At 42.8% G+C, this 13,797-nt stretch overlaps 1 protein-coding gene across 1 annotated transcript; it reads left to right on the forward strand.

The window, feature by feature from the left end:
• LOC139448365 (uncharacterized) lies at window positions 1-10,203 on the forward strand. Its single transcript, XM_071229906.1, has 6 exons — window positions 1-526; window positions 2,553-2,678; window positions 3,713-3,819; window positions 4,998-5,128; window positions 6,147-6,616; window positions 7,327-10,203. Exons 1-6 carry the CDS (start codon window positions 415-417, stop codon window positions 7,989-7,991), a joined length of 1,611 nt encoding a protein of 536 aa, XP_071086007.1. The 5' UTR covers window positions 1-414; the 3' UTR covers window positions 7,992-10,203.
• The last annotated feature ends 3,594 nt before the right edge of the window (window positions 10,204-13,797 follow it).

A 13,797-nucleotide genomic window follows, 5' to 3' on the forward strand; every position in this document is an offset into this window, starting at 1 on the left:
CCCACCTCGCTATCTCTTTTACTGTTCAGTGTTTGTTCACTGGCGTAGCTGTTTCAACGAATACTAGATTATGAATGGAAATAAATCGAAATAGGTTAGATAAATTTCTCCTCTACAACACCTGCCTTCTGATACAAACGCCGGGAACAGATTGCAAATTACATTCCGCATCGCACAATACTGCAAAACGATCCGGGTCTCGTTAAGCGCTTGTCTGTCAAACATGAAATAGGCAGCCTCTAGCTTAATAGTATTGATCTGACGAAGGTTCCCAAAGCATATGCTGCCTCGTGTTGGGGCTTGCACCACTAATCTTGACAAATAATCAGTCAGACCCACAGCGGAGCGATCCCGGTGACATGCCACCAGTGCGTCACGCCAGGATACCGGTGTCAGTTGCAAAGTGAGAACAATATGAAGGTGAAGCTCTACTACCAGCTCGGAGGGGTCGTGCTGCTTTTCGGATTTACCGTCTATCTGCTTCATCGATATATCAGCGCTTCACATCTCGACGAAAGAAATATGGGTATGCTTTCACAGGCTTATACTAAACTAATAGTTTAAATTACCATGTGATCTGTTCGTGTTAATTATTAAGATTACGTTGCCATCAATAGGGTATGCGTGTCGGAATATCGATCTAGCCTGTCTCTCAGACCCTAAACTATTTTATTTTCCCTTTCGCAAGGCCTCACTGTTATGCTAAGGCCCCAAATCAACGGAAGAAATTAACATTTTTTGTCCACTAGTCCTGATAATGATAACATAGATCAAAACCCTTAAAAATTGCAGTTTGACAAAGACTACAGGAGTAGTGCCAATTTCTAACGCTGAAAGTGAAACAAGTCTAGATTTTCCACAGGTTCAAACCTCAATGTGGCTCCTTTTCAAAACTATATTTTCAGAGACGAAGCGTACTGAAATTTGTGTGTCTTTAAGTGATTATTGCCTAAGCGCCAGCACGTTGTATTAGTATTTATTTAGTATTTAAAGATCTTTTTCTTTGACTGTCAGCATAACATTTTTTAATGTATATCAATTTAGATTTACATTTGGTCTCTGTATTTGAGGGACGGTCGGGTAGCCTAGTGGTTAAAGCGTTCGCTCGTCACGCCGAAGACCCGGGTTCGATTCCCGACATGGGTACAATGTGTGAAGCCCATTTCCGGTGTCCCCCGCCGTGATATTGCTGGAATGTTACTAAAAGCGGCGTAAAATCGAACTCACTTATTCTGTATTTGAAATGGGTACTAAAATCTTAGGGATCATGCATCATCATAGGCATACAAATGAGGTCATAACCACTTTACTGGACAGCAAATAATAAACATGCTTACTACACAATCATGGGTTTTTTTCTTGTTTGAATAGAAACTTAGTGATGAAGTGATGACAATATCACTTGGACTGTCTGAACATTTCGTATCATAAATATCTAATCAATCTTAAAAGCTCTAATTTGTTTAGTTTTAATCTTCAGTACTAAGACGTACTCAGTGTTAGAAAGTGGCTCTTGTCCTGTAGTCCTTGTCCAACTGCCCAACAGTTAAGGTATCATAAGGACGAGTAGAAATTTGCCATTTTTATGGGGTTTGTTTATGTTATCATTATTAGGAGTAGTGGATTAAAAATGTTTGTTTCTACCGCTGCGTACTTTGGCACAATGTTCATCCTACTTGCCGACTACACTGAAATGATTGAGTTGGGTTTTATGGCTGCTTGTGACGTCTTTCGGTTGTATCACCGCGTGTCAGCTTAATGTGGGAGAAAGCCCGAAGTGATGCAGGTCTCAGACGTTTACCACTTTGGTGAAACCCAGAGCACGGGCATGGTGCTGACAAACCTAGAAACATAATCGTGGACGATCAGATATTCGAACTCGGATAATACAAATTCTGGTACACATGAAGGACGCAACTCTGCAAAGAGAATTGCGCGCCTCAGACGATTGGGCTACCCGTGCACCCATCTGCAGAACTAGAAACACCCGATACTACCCGAAATCTTACGTTGGACATGAAAGTGACTCCTGAATATGGAACCGTTTGAGTAGACCTTCGGAATAATGAGTTTATTTACGTCGATATCTGGATTGTTTACCTAGACATTGTTGTACAACGTGGCTGTAACTATGTGGCTGTAATATTTCCGATGCGACGCTACTCATCGTTTTATAAATATTCTTGTGACTCACTGGCAACAGCTGGTAAGTGTATCACCAAACAATATTATTAATGTTGTAAATTCTGCTTAATAACCTGGGACGGTCGGGTCGGGTCGGGTAGCCTAGTGGTAAAAGCGTTCGCTCGTCGCGCCGAAGACCCGGGTTCGATTCCCGACACGGGTACAATGTGTGAAGCCCATTTGTGGTGTCCCCCGCCGTGTAATGCTGGAATATTGCTAAAAGCGGCGTTAAACCTAACTCAATGCTTAATAACCCAGAACTGTGTTTATTGGAATGTTTCTGAATTAGAAATGTAGATTGGTGACGTGTGTGTGAAAAGATACGGCTTACCTTGAACTACATGAAAGTGTTTTCCAAATGTTTTCAGAGTTCCTGCAAGTCAAGCTTCAGGATAAGCCACGCTTCCACTCCCCGCTTCTCAAATTCTTCCAACTTCATGATCCTTTTGACATCAGATGGCAACATGCAACATCATCCGATCTGGACACAGCTGGTACTTATGTGGCAGTATTTACAATCAGCGCATCAAAATGCTATCATCGAACACAGAAACATATGTTTCATTTCAAAGAGATACTTTTCAACAATAATACCGCCTCCGTGGTCCTAAGGTAGAGCGTCCGACCGGAGAGCGCAAGGTCCGTGGTTCGATCCCGGGCCGCGTCATACCAAAAGACGTTAAAAGATGGTACTTGTTGTTACCCTGTCTGGCGCTCGGTATTAAGGGGCTAAACCAAGGACTGGTCGGCTCGGAGTCGGTATACTGTGTCAGAGTGGGGTATTCGTGTTAAACTGCGGCATGGTATCTCAGTGGGCTAGTAAAATAAATCGGCATCAGTCCGGACTAGTACAAGCAGCCACACACACTCACGTCGCTATATAAGTGAAATAATCTTGGACGCGACGTTAAACCCATTTTCACCTCACCTCACCCTTTAACAATAATCTTTAGTGTCAGTTGTTGACCGGGAAATAGTTTAAGAAGCACATAATGGTTTTTTCATCGGGTTTTGCTTCACATATTGTGATTGTAACAAATGGTATATTTGGAGTAACACTTTTTTAGTAAAGTACAGATTCTTGTACTTTTTTGGTTGAGTCCCGTCCGAGATTGGAACCCACACTGCCAGAGTGAGGCACCTAATCGCCAGCACACAAAGTCAGCGATCTAACCCACTCAGCCACAGAGGCTTCCACAAAAATGAAAGTCCGACAACTGGTAGTCTAGATCACGTTCTTTGAGTACCCCTCTGCAGGCAAGGGGGTGTGCCTCACTCTGGCTAGTGTGGGTTCGAATCCCGGACGGGATTCAACCCCCCAAAAGTACAAGAATCTGTACTTTACTAAGAAAGTGTTATCCCAAATATAACATTTGTTACATTTGACCACTTGACCACGTGATCACGAATTTATAAACTTACATATGGACATTTTCCCATGTTATGAACAATTTTGAAAATACGCATTTCCGGTTACATAATATGTAATATGTGGATGTTCTAGAAAAATTTGATAATTACGTTGTAGGGGGTGACCGAATGGTGAGCGTTGACATCGACAGCAAGATGACTCTGGATCTGTGGCTGGACCACGCCAGGAAATTACGGGACGTGGGACTGAAGCTGAATTTCAAGGTGAGGTAACACTGAGTTGAAGTTTAGGGGAACTGTGTAGTAGAACCTCCATGGTGATACCGAGTTAAATTACGTTTTCATGACTTTCCCAAAAGACGATTTTAATGAGCACCGAGTGGTCACTGTTTGGTCTCACTGATTGTGTGTTATCGTTATGAAACAGCATTGTTTCCTGCTCATGCTGTCAACCATTAGTTTGCCTGGCTACACCTCCATGGGGATTCAGAGGCAGCATATGTCTCAGCCAATGACTGTCGTAAGATGGGGGCTGGGATGTCGTGTCTGACTCTCTGAACAAAAATTATTATGAATCATGAATATTTTTGGGGAGATGTTTGTGTAGCAATGACTGAGCACACAATTTCATAAAAATATTCTCCAAAATATTCATGATCTCAAACCTTGTTTCTTCAGTATATATTTTGGGACAATGTTTCAAAACACGTGCCGTCGTCTAAGGCGCCGTGATTCGCTGTGCAGAGTTGCGTCCCTTGGGCACGCCAGGAACATATGATTGTGGGTTCGAATCCCGGTTCGCCTCGATTATGTTTCTAGGTTTGTCAGCACCATACCCGTGCTCGTGGGTTTCACCGAAGTGGTAAACGTCTGACACCTGCATCACTTCGGGCTTTCCTCCGACATTAATCTGACACGCCGTGATATAACTGGAATAATGTTAAAAGCGGCGTTAAACCCAACTCACTCACTCACTCTATATCCGAGGAAAACAGTACTCCAATGACTGAGCTTGTGCTTCTCTTGCGTCGTCTGCTCGAAGAGAGCCACGAAAAAAACAGCGCCCTCTGTGAGAAGCAGTCAAATTAGAGTAGCGTCCCTTGACTATAATTTCCGAAATGCTTCCTGACGCGCCAACAAAGTTGGGACAACGTGTGAAATCCGACTACAACATTGCCGGAGTGCGGCGTTAAACAACAAACACACATACCAACTACACCATTTCATTACAGTCATATTTCCTGTAAGGACCCTTGAAATTAGTAACTGGGGGTCCTCTGGACCCTATATAGTTTGTCATATTCCCGAGGCAAGGGTGTTAACTGACTATAAAAGTCCAGTATCCACTTGACTTTTAAAGTCAGTTAACTCTCTTGCCTCGGGAAGATGATGGTTTGTGGGTCAGGGTGAACGCCTGAATGATAGTTATTGTTTGTTTTCAGAACATGAGCGTGCTGGAGACGTGTCTGCTCCATCTCGACGACAACGGCTACAACATTCACTACCCTGTCATCGTCCACGGCGATGTCGCACTCGGTAACGCCGAAGAACAAGGCGCGCTCCTGGCTGATGTGTGAGCCACTGCTTCCTCATATTTTTCGGACAGATCAATTTGTTGTCTTGTTTTATCATAAACTTGTTAAATATACCATCAGGCCAAATAATATTGTGTTTGGGTTGACATCATACAAATATCTATCAGTGGCCTAGTGGATAAGGTGTCTGCCCGGGGAGAGGAAGATCCCTGGTTCGATGCCCGGCCGTGTCATATCAAGAGACGTTAAAATATGGAACTTGTTGTCTCTGCCCGGAGGTCGGCATTAAAAAAAGGACTGGCCAGCTTTAGGGGTGTGTGTGTGTGTGGTGGTGGTGGTGGTGGTGGTGGTGGTAGGGGGGGGGGGGGGGGGGGGGGGGGGAGGGGGGCGGTCGTTTGGATATCATAAACATACCTTCTGTTGAAAAAGTTTTGTTTAACATACTTGTAAACACATAGTGAGTGAGTGAGTGAGTATGGTTTTACGCCGCTTTTAGCAATATTCCAGCAATATCACTGCGGGGGACACCAGAAATGGGCTTCACACATTGTACCCATGTCGGGAATCGAACTCTTGTCTTCGGCGTGTCGAGCGAACGCTTTAACCACTAGGCTACCCGACCGCCCCTGTAAAAAATTGCATATTTTTGTCAATCATTTAATTAGAACAGTTAAGAATGTTTTGCGAGTACCTGTCTGGAACTATATTCCTACTGAAAAACATATTTTCAACAACAAAAATGTTCTCTGGGCGTAAGGAAAACTAACGCTCAGCAGTATTCCAGCTACATGACGGCGGTCTATAAATAATCGAGTCTGGACCAGACAATCCAGTGACTGACACCATGAGCATCGATCCACGCAATTGGGATACGATGACATGCATCATCCAAGTCAGCGAGCCTGACCACCCGATATGCCTTGAAGTGATAACAGAACATGTATTCTCTCTCCAACAAATATCCCAAGGCTCCCCCACATATTCAATCCCACACCTTGCTCAGAGTAGTTTGAAATAGGATTTATTTAAAATTCACTTAAAGTTTTGTTTTTGCAGATTCTTCTTCAAAATACGAACGTCATATCCGTTAGTCACGTTCAGTGTCGGCCATCTTCCCACTTCGGTCACCAACACGGTGCACCAGATGTACATGGAGGCGATGTGGAAACAGCTGCGCAACTTCAAACAGCCCATCTTCATCACTGTCTGTGCCTCGGTCATTAGAAGGTCATGGCTTCCGGTCAAATGGCTGCTCAATCAGTCCCAGAATATTTCATTGATCATTACATATGCCTCTGGTAATGACGTTTGTTCCGAGGTGGCAGTCTTTGACCTTTTGTTCGTTTGGAATGACTATCCGAAGGAGAGGGTGTTTTTTGATATACCGGAAGAGAATATGGAACGCTTCCGCGCAGTCGCAACCACAGCAGGAAGTCCTCTACATTATTTTGGGTTACAAGATGCTGCAAAGGTTACGTGGGCCCATCGCGTGACAAATCTGAAGTATATGAACGAGGCTATTAAAGGTAATGTTTTTTTTGTTAGGTTGACAAAAAATACGGAAGCCTTGTAGGGCAATTTGTTGATATTATTTTTCTTGAAATTTCAAGATTCTAAGTTGAAATTTCAACATAATAAAATGTAATGTCAACATACTTAGTTGAAATTTCAACATAGCATTTGAAATTTCAACTTAGTGTTTGAAATTTCAAGATACAAATTTGAAATTTCAATATTCTATTTTGAAATTTTAAGATGCTATGTTGAAATTTCAAGATAATGATAGCAGCACAGTCACTGCTAAATCTAACCGCTTGCAGTCGCCTGAATGTCGATTCTTGCCCAGATTGTCACCACGTGATCAAACCTCGATGATGATTATGGCTAAGAAACTGACCTGGGTAGAATAGGTCTTCAGCCGTAAAAGGCGACTATGCTTGTCGTAAGAGGCGACTAACGGGATTGGGTGGTCAATCTCGCTGACTTGGTTGATGCATGTCATCGTTCCCAATTGCGTGGATCGATGCTCATGATGTCAACCACTGGATTGTCTTGACCTTACTCGATTATTTGCAGACCGCTGTCATATAGCTGGAATATTGCTGAGGGCGGCGTTAAACAACAAACAAACAAGCAAATAAGTCACTGATTATCCTTATTGAAAGTTGAGTAATATATACCCCTTGGATAGTGGACAGGAGTGCTCTATGTAACACTAGCATTTTCATTTTTAAAGGTGACGTGATGTTCCTAGAAGGTGACGTGCTTCTTGAAGCCCACGACTCCAAACATGACACCCCTATTCCTATAATGGCTCATCCACCGGAAGTACATAGTGACCTGAGGGTCAAGGACTTCTTACATATGGCTTCAGCTTCCGGTAAAAGCATCAAGCTGGATTTCAAAAGCTTGGAATCTTTGGAACCATCACTGAGAATTCTCGCAGAGATGCATAAAGAGGGTGGGATCAAAGCGCCTGTGTGGATAAACGCGGACATTTTAACGGGTCCAAATACTGACCAGAAAGGACTGAACGCGAGCGTCTTCCTCTCAAAAATAAACACCATTTTCCCGGAAGTGACAATTTCAATTGGTTGGACAACGGAATGGTTGCAAACTGGTGATAACGCTGGTTATTCGTTCCCAATGGTACAGACAATGAATAAACACGCCATAGTTTTGCGTCAACCAGTCACGTTCCCCGTTCGAGCCTCACTTGTTCGAAAATCATGGGAGAACCTTGATTGGCTGTTACACCAGTCACGTGGTTATTCGTTAACTGTTTGGACCCCTTCGCCAAATACGGACGTTGTGGAATTAGAAGATATGCAGTTTGTCCGAAAGCATTCCGAAGCAACGAAAGTTTATTTTGATTTGCCACAGGATTTGATGCCGACATGAGATACAATATTTGTGAATTTACAAGACACGCTTTCTATTGATGTGGTATTCGAATGTATTAGACAGTAGGGTAAGCTTTTTAAGAGAACGGAGTGTTATGAGGGTGCAATACTGACAATACTTGATATTCGATGGGGATATTCTGAGTGGCTAGGTGGGGGGTAATTCTGACTGGTTGCTTGCATCCTCTATATTTCCTGGGCTCGCATCTCGGTAAATCGACACTACTAACACTGGCTCCATTCCAGTTGTTTTAGCGATCTCCAATTACCTGCCCTTGATTTTAATTAACATTTTACCCACCAATCAAACGTCGACATAAGGATGAGGTTAGGTAAAATGGGGTTTCACGTCGCGTCCAAGATTATTGCATTTATATAGCGACATGCATGCATGTGTGTGTGTTTGTGTGTGTGTGTGTGGCTGCTTGTACTAGTCCGGACTGATGCCGATTTATAGTGCTAGCTCACTGAGATACCATGCCACAGTTTAACATGAATACCCCACTCAGACACAGTATACTGGCTCCGAGCCGACCAGTCCTTGTTTTAGCCCCAAAATGCCGAGCGCCAGACAGGGTATTAACAAGTACCATCTTTTAACGTCTTTTGGTATGACGCTCGACATAAGGAAAAAGGAAATAAGACATGGCGACATCCTTTTCATTCAAAAAGATTTTGAGGGATTTCTTTTGCGTGTCCGCCAGTTTTTCAATGTTTTGTTTCTCGCAAACTCTGTCGTACTCGATGAGGCATGTTGATATGACCAATATGACTTTGAGGCGGGTTTGTAACGTGCGTTCTGATTGGTCCGTTGAATGAGTAGCGTAGCTAATCAAATTGGCCCAAATAAATAAAAAGGCGGGTAATTTAAGATCGCGAGAACGACGGGAATGGATCTAGGGGTGTTTGTAGGTTTACCGAAATGTGACTCCTTGAGACATATGGATGGTGAGTTGTTGGTGTACGCATTGGTCGGATTTATTCCCTACCTGGACACGCAGGATATCAAATGTATGGTAGTATATATGCTCAAATTACTTTTGTATATGTATACTACTAAAAAGGTCAAGGAATACGCGATTCTTTCATATTACCGTAGTTAATCTGTTATGGCACAACAGATTACTTACAGTAATGTGAAATAATCGGGTGGTACTTTAATATCTTTTTTTGAGTAGTTTTGATGGCTGTTGGTCATCTCTGTGTTTGTATATCAAACGATGACCCCATGCAATTTGATATGTAATTATGGTCACTGGTCACTAGGGACATCAGCAGACTGAAGAATATCCATTTCATGATATATGATAGATATACAGTAGACTACGGTTATAACGAACTCGAGGGGACCACTAATTTTAGTTCGTAATAACCGTAGTTCGTTATATGCATACATACAGCATATATACAACAAATGGTCGGGACTAAAAATAAGTTCGTTATATCCGTCAGTTCGTTATAAGCGTGTTCGTTATAAACGTAGTTTATTGTACTATTAATGCCTCGACTAACCATAAAACAAGCCAAAAGAAAAAACAACAACTGTATCTTGGGTATATTTCTAGATACGAGACCCATAAAGATCCGGGGTAGAATAGGTCTTCAGCAACCTATGCTTGCCGTAAAAGGCGACTATGCTTGTAACAGGCGACTAACGGGATCGGGTGGTCAGGCTCGCTGACTTTGTTGATGTATGTCATCGATCCCAATTGCGTGGATCGATGCTCATGATATTAATCACTGGATTGTCTGGTCCAGACTCGAGTATATACAGACCGCCGTCATATGGCTGGAATATTGCTGAGTGCGGATTTAAACAACAAACAAACAAACCAATCTAGATGCGAGACACAATGTGAAAGAAAAAGTATTCCTGAGGGATTCTGTGACGGACGTACTTGAAGTCATACGCACATTCTGATTGCTTTGTTGTATTTTCGCACATGACACTCTTCGACAGGGGCACGAGTCTTCTTGTAGATTATGGGAAGGGCCGAGTGTCGACGAATGCATCATGAACATATCCGATTGCTTTTCGTAACTTATTAATTCGGCATTTCTTGCGAATCAAATTTAAACTGGCTGTTTATGTTCTCTGTCAGTTCTCTATTTATAAGGTGGACTAACCTTCTGTTGTGGGGGCGCGGGTGGCACAGTCGTCTAAGGCGCCGCGATTCGCTGTGCAGAGTTGCGTCCCTTGGGCACGCCAGAAACCTATGATTGTGGGTTCGAATCCCGGTTCGCCCCGATTATGTTTCTAGGTTTGTCAGCACCATACCCGTGCTCGTGGGTTTCACCGAAGTGGTAAACGTCTGAGACCTGCATCACTTCAGGCTTTCCTCCCACATTAATCTGACACGCTGCGATATAACTGTAATACTGTTAAAAGCGGCCTTAAAATCCAACTCACTCACTACCTTCCGTTGTTTGTTATAAGTATTTTTATATTAGGGAGCGCGGATTGAGAAATACAAATTACATGTCTTGTTGTGCAATAGAAATAAGCTTCAATCTGACATTAGCCACAACCTTCCATGAAACTGAATTGTGACGGAGACAAATATGCTCGATATATTTTATTGGTAATAACAGTGCATAATATCACGTGCAATATATTATATTTAAGAATTGACATAAGTTTTACAAAGATGTAGAAACTAGTGACATAATATTTACCTTTCTTTATCCTCTTATTTTATTCAAAAGATTGTTGTTACCAGAAACAATTTATTTATCCCTCTAGCAATAATAGACTGTTCCAACAAGTTCGCAGCAGCAACTAATAGTTTCTCTCGAACATCACGTGCAACCGCAAACTGTGTCATTGTGAAAAGAATGTATTTGGTTTTGTTTACACGCAGGCTCCCGATGTTTGTTGAATTATTTATTTAGAAAGTGCTGAAAAATATGTTTACTCCTTCATTTATTATGCATGGTTATACGCTTGAAGTTCTTGACAGGCTCTTCCGACGAAAGATGGCTCAATGTGTCTGATGCTGTATCGTCAAGACTTTACTATTTTCCGACACGGCCGAATGTGACAGTTGCATAAACTGCACGTGCATCACGCAGTCCTTTGAAATGTGTCGTTAGCAATACACGGCTCTGAACATGACAATCCACGTGATCACGTGGTGATATCTAGGGTAAGGCGTATGTAAATTTTCAATGTGGAGCAGGGCCCCGTTTGTCAAAGCGGTCTCGTATCCAGGGGATTACCGTTTTTCCTCTATTAGAGGCTGGGACTTCTATTTATATCGGACTAGCCTTTGACCCGGCGTCAATTAGAGGCCCGGCGTCTATTGGAGGCCCGGCTTCTATTAATACCCCTATTTCACTATGACCACGAATGTCCCGAATCGTCACGAAATGGAAATATTTTGTGTTCGTAGATATCCGTAGATATATCGTCCCGGCGTCTATCAGAGGCCCGGCTTCTATTTTTTGCACTGAACAATTGACCCGGCTTCTATTAGAGTTCCGGCGTCTAATAGAGGAAATACGGTAGCCAGTGTGCCGATGGACAAAGCAATCTTAACGCTAAGGTGATCGTAACTCACGTAACCTTAACATTGACGTACGATCATCGTGGCGTTAACATCGCTTTGTGGAATGGGAACCTGGGGGCCGCTGTATTTATATAAAAACCAGTGTCGTCTTTCTCCGAAAACCAGCCATGACGTCAAAAAAATGAATGGTGTCACTTTTTTAGTAATTCATTACATTTGATGATACGGCTAGTGCTCCATTAATAATGGTGCAACATTAGTCAAATTACACTAGCACAATCAGTAGAATGTTGGAATCTAAGGACTAATTTATAGTTTAGATAGGGCCATCCGTTTCGCTATTACTTATTTTTTATGAAGTGCAATTTCATCATTTCTTATGTTTGTTTGTTTGTTTGTTTTATGCCGAAACGTATATAGTTTCAATATCGATATCTGTGTTGGAATAGTTTGGTTCCCCGTAAACGAAACACCACAAAAATATATTGACCTTACCCACAGCTAATTCTCACCAAGTGACCTGAGTTACAATAAATAAACTAGTGCTAAGCATAGCGGAGTTATGTCCCCTTTTCTTTGTACGTGTGTAACCTCTCTGTCGCCTTTTGAAGTCATAGGTAAATCAGATTCCGTCATTTACGGCAGGCTATTTATTATATTGAATTTATGTCGTTGTACATGCGCATATATCTCCATTTGATAATATTTATGTCGTTCCAATATAAGGCAGTATTTTGTTCACTCAGTTTCTGTAAATCTGCTAAATAAAAAAGATCGTCCCACAGTACTTTTATCGCTGTACGATAAAAAGCGGAAACAAATCTGTGTTTCATCGCAGAATCAATTCTCGGACAACACTTACCATTTTTTTTCAAACAGGTTTAATATTTACAGCTAAATTGACACCATCAGATATTAAATGTATTGTTCTACATATATGCGTATTTTTTTAGCCAGAGGTTGATTCAGTGCCGCGTGAGCGCAATTCTGGCTCAACGTTCACTTTTTCAGATCTTAGGAAAATGTGCGTCGGAAAATGAACTTGGCATCCAGCGGGTTAAAACGTTATTTTCTTATTTCATAGGATGGGCGTAGAATATCCGTGCGCTAGTAAAAACGGTAAGGTTGCATGTTGGAGGACATTATGTGTTTTATTACCTGGAATTTCTTTATGTTTTCCCTGATTAAATGCTCTCTTTGATTTCCGTCTATGTTGTATTACAATGAGAACATCCCCTCACTTCTGTTCATTCCCAATTATCCAGGCCATTGTATCCACCCACCCAGGGGCACGGGTGGCCCAGTCGTCTCAGGCGCCGCGATTCGCTGTGCAGAGTTGCGGCCCTTGGGCACGCCAGGAACCTATGATTGTGGGTTCGAATCCCGATTCGCCCCGATTATGTTTCTAGGTTTGTCAGCACCATACCCGTGCTCGTGGGTTTCAACGAAGTGGTAAACGTCTGAGACCTGCATCACTTCGGGCTTTCCTCCCACATTAAGCTGACACGCCGCCATATAACTGGAATACTGTTAAAACTGGCGTTAAACCCAACTCACTCACTCACTCCACCCACCCAATGCAATATGTCTTTAGCAACCCATGCTTGTCGACAAGCGGCTTCGTGTGGTCGCTTATTTATCATAATAGAATATAGAGATATTTGTTTTTGTTGTTTGACGCCGCACTCAGCAATATTCCAGCTGTACGGTGGCGGTCTGCTAATCATCGAGTCTGGACCAGACAATCCAGTGATTGACATCATGAGTATCGATCCAAGCAATTGGGATCGATGACATGCATCAACCAAGTCAGCGAGCCTGACCACCCGATCCTGTTAGTCGCCTGTTAGGACAAGCATAGTCGCCTTCTACGGCTATCATGGGTTGCTGAAGACCTATTCTATGCTGGAATATTGCTGAGTGCGGCGTAAAACAACCAACTAACCAACCAAACATCCTTGAATTATACAGACTGCTGCAACAACACATCCCATTACTCATTCAACGCCAAGGAACACCAGTGCTCAAATCGCGCAGCGATATCCTTTGTTTTCCACCGCACATGACGTTCAGACGCTGCATTATGTTAACCCTACTTCCAACTGACATGACAGCCTCCGTGGTCTAGTGGTAGAGCGTCCGCCCGGAGAGCGGAAGGTCCGGGGTTCGGTCCCCGGCCGCGTCATACCAAAAGACGATAAAATATGGTACTTGTTGTTACCCTGTCTGGCGCTCGGCATAAAGGGGCTAAAACAAGGACTGGTCGGCTCGGAGTCAGTATACTGTGTCTGAGTG

Source organism: Haliotis cracherodii, unplaced genomic scaffold (genome assembly GCF_022045235.1).
Source record: "Haliotis cracherodii isolate W230 unplaced genomic scaffold, xgHalCrac1.p SCAF_7, whole genome shotgun sequence".
NCBI lineage: Eukaryota > Metazoa > Mollusca > Gastropoda > Lepetellida > Haliotidae > Haliotis > Haliotis cracherodii.

Coding starts and splice junctions, on each gene's coding strand:
- LOC139448365 (XM_071229906.1), top strand. CDS start 415: ATGAAGGTGAAGCTCTACTACCAGCTCGGAGGGGTCGTGCTGCTTTTC. Junction 2,679..3,712: donor ATCCGATCTGGACACAGCTG/GTACTTATGTGG, acceptor ATTACGTTGTAG/GGGGTGACCGAATGGTGAGC. Junction 5,129..6,146: donor GGCGCGCTCCTGGCTGATGT/GTGAGCCACTGC, acceptor TTGTTTTTGCAG/ATTCTTCTTCAAAATACGAA.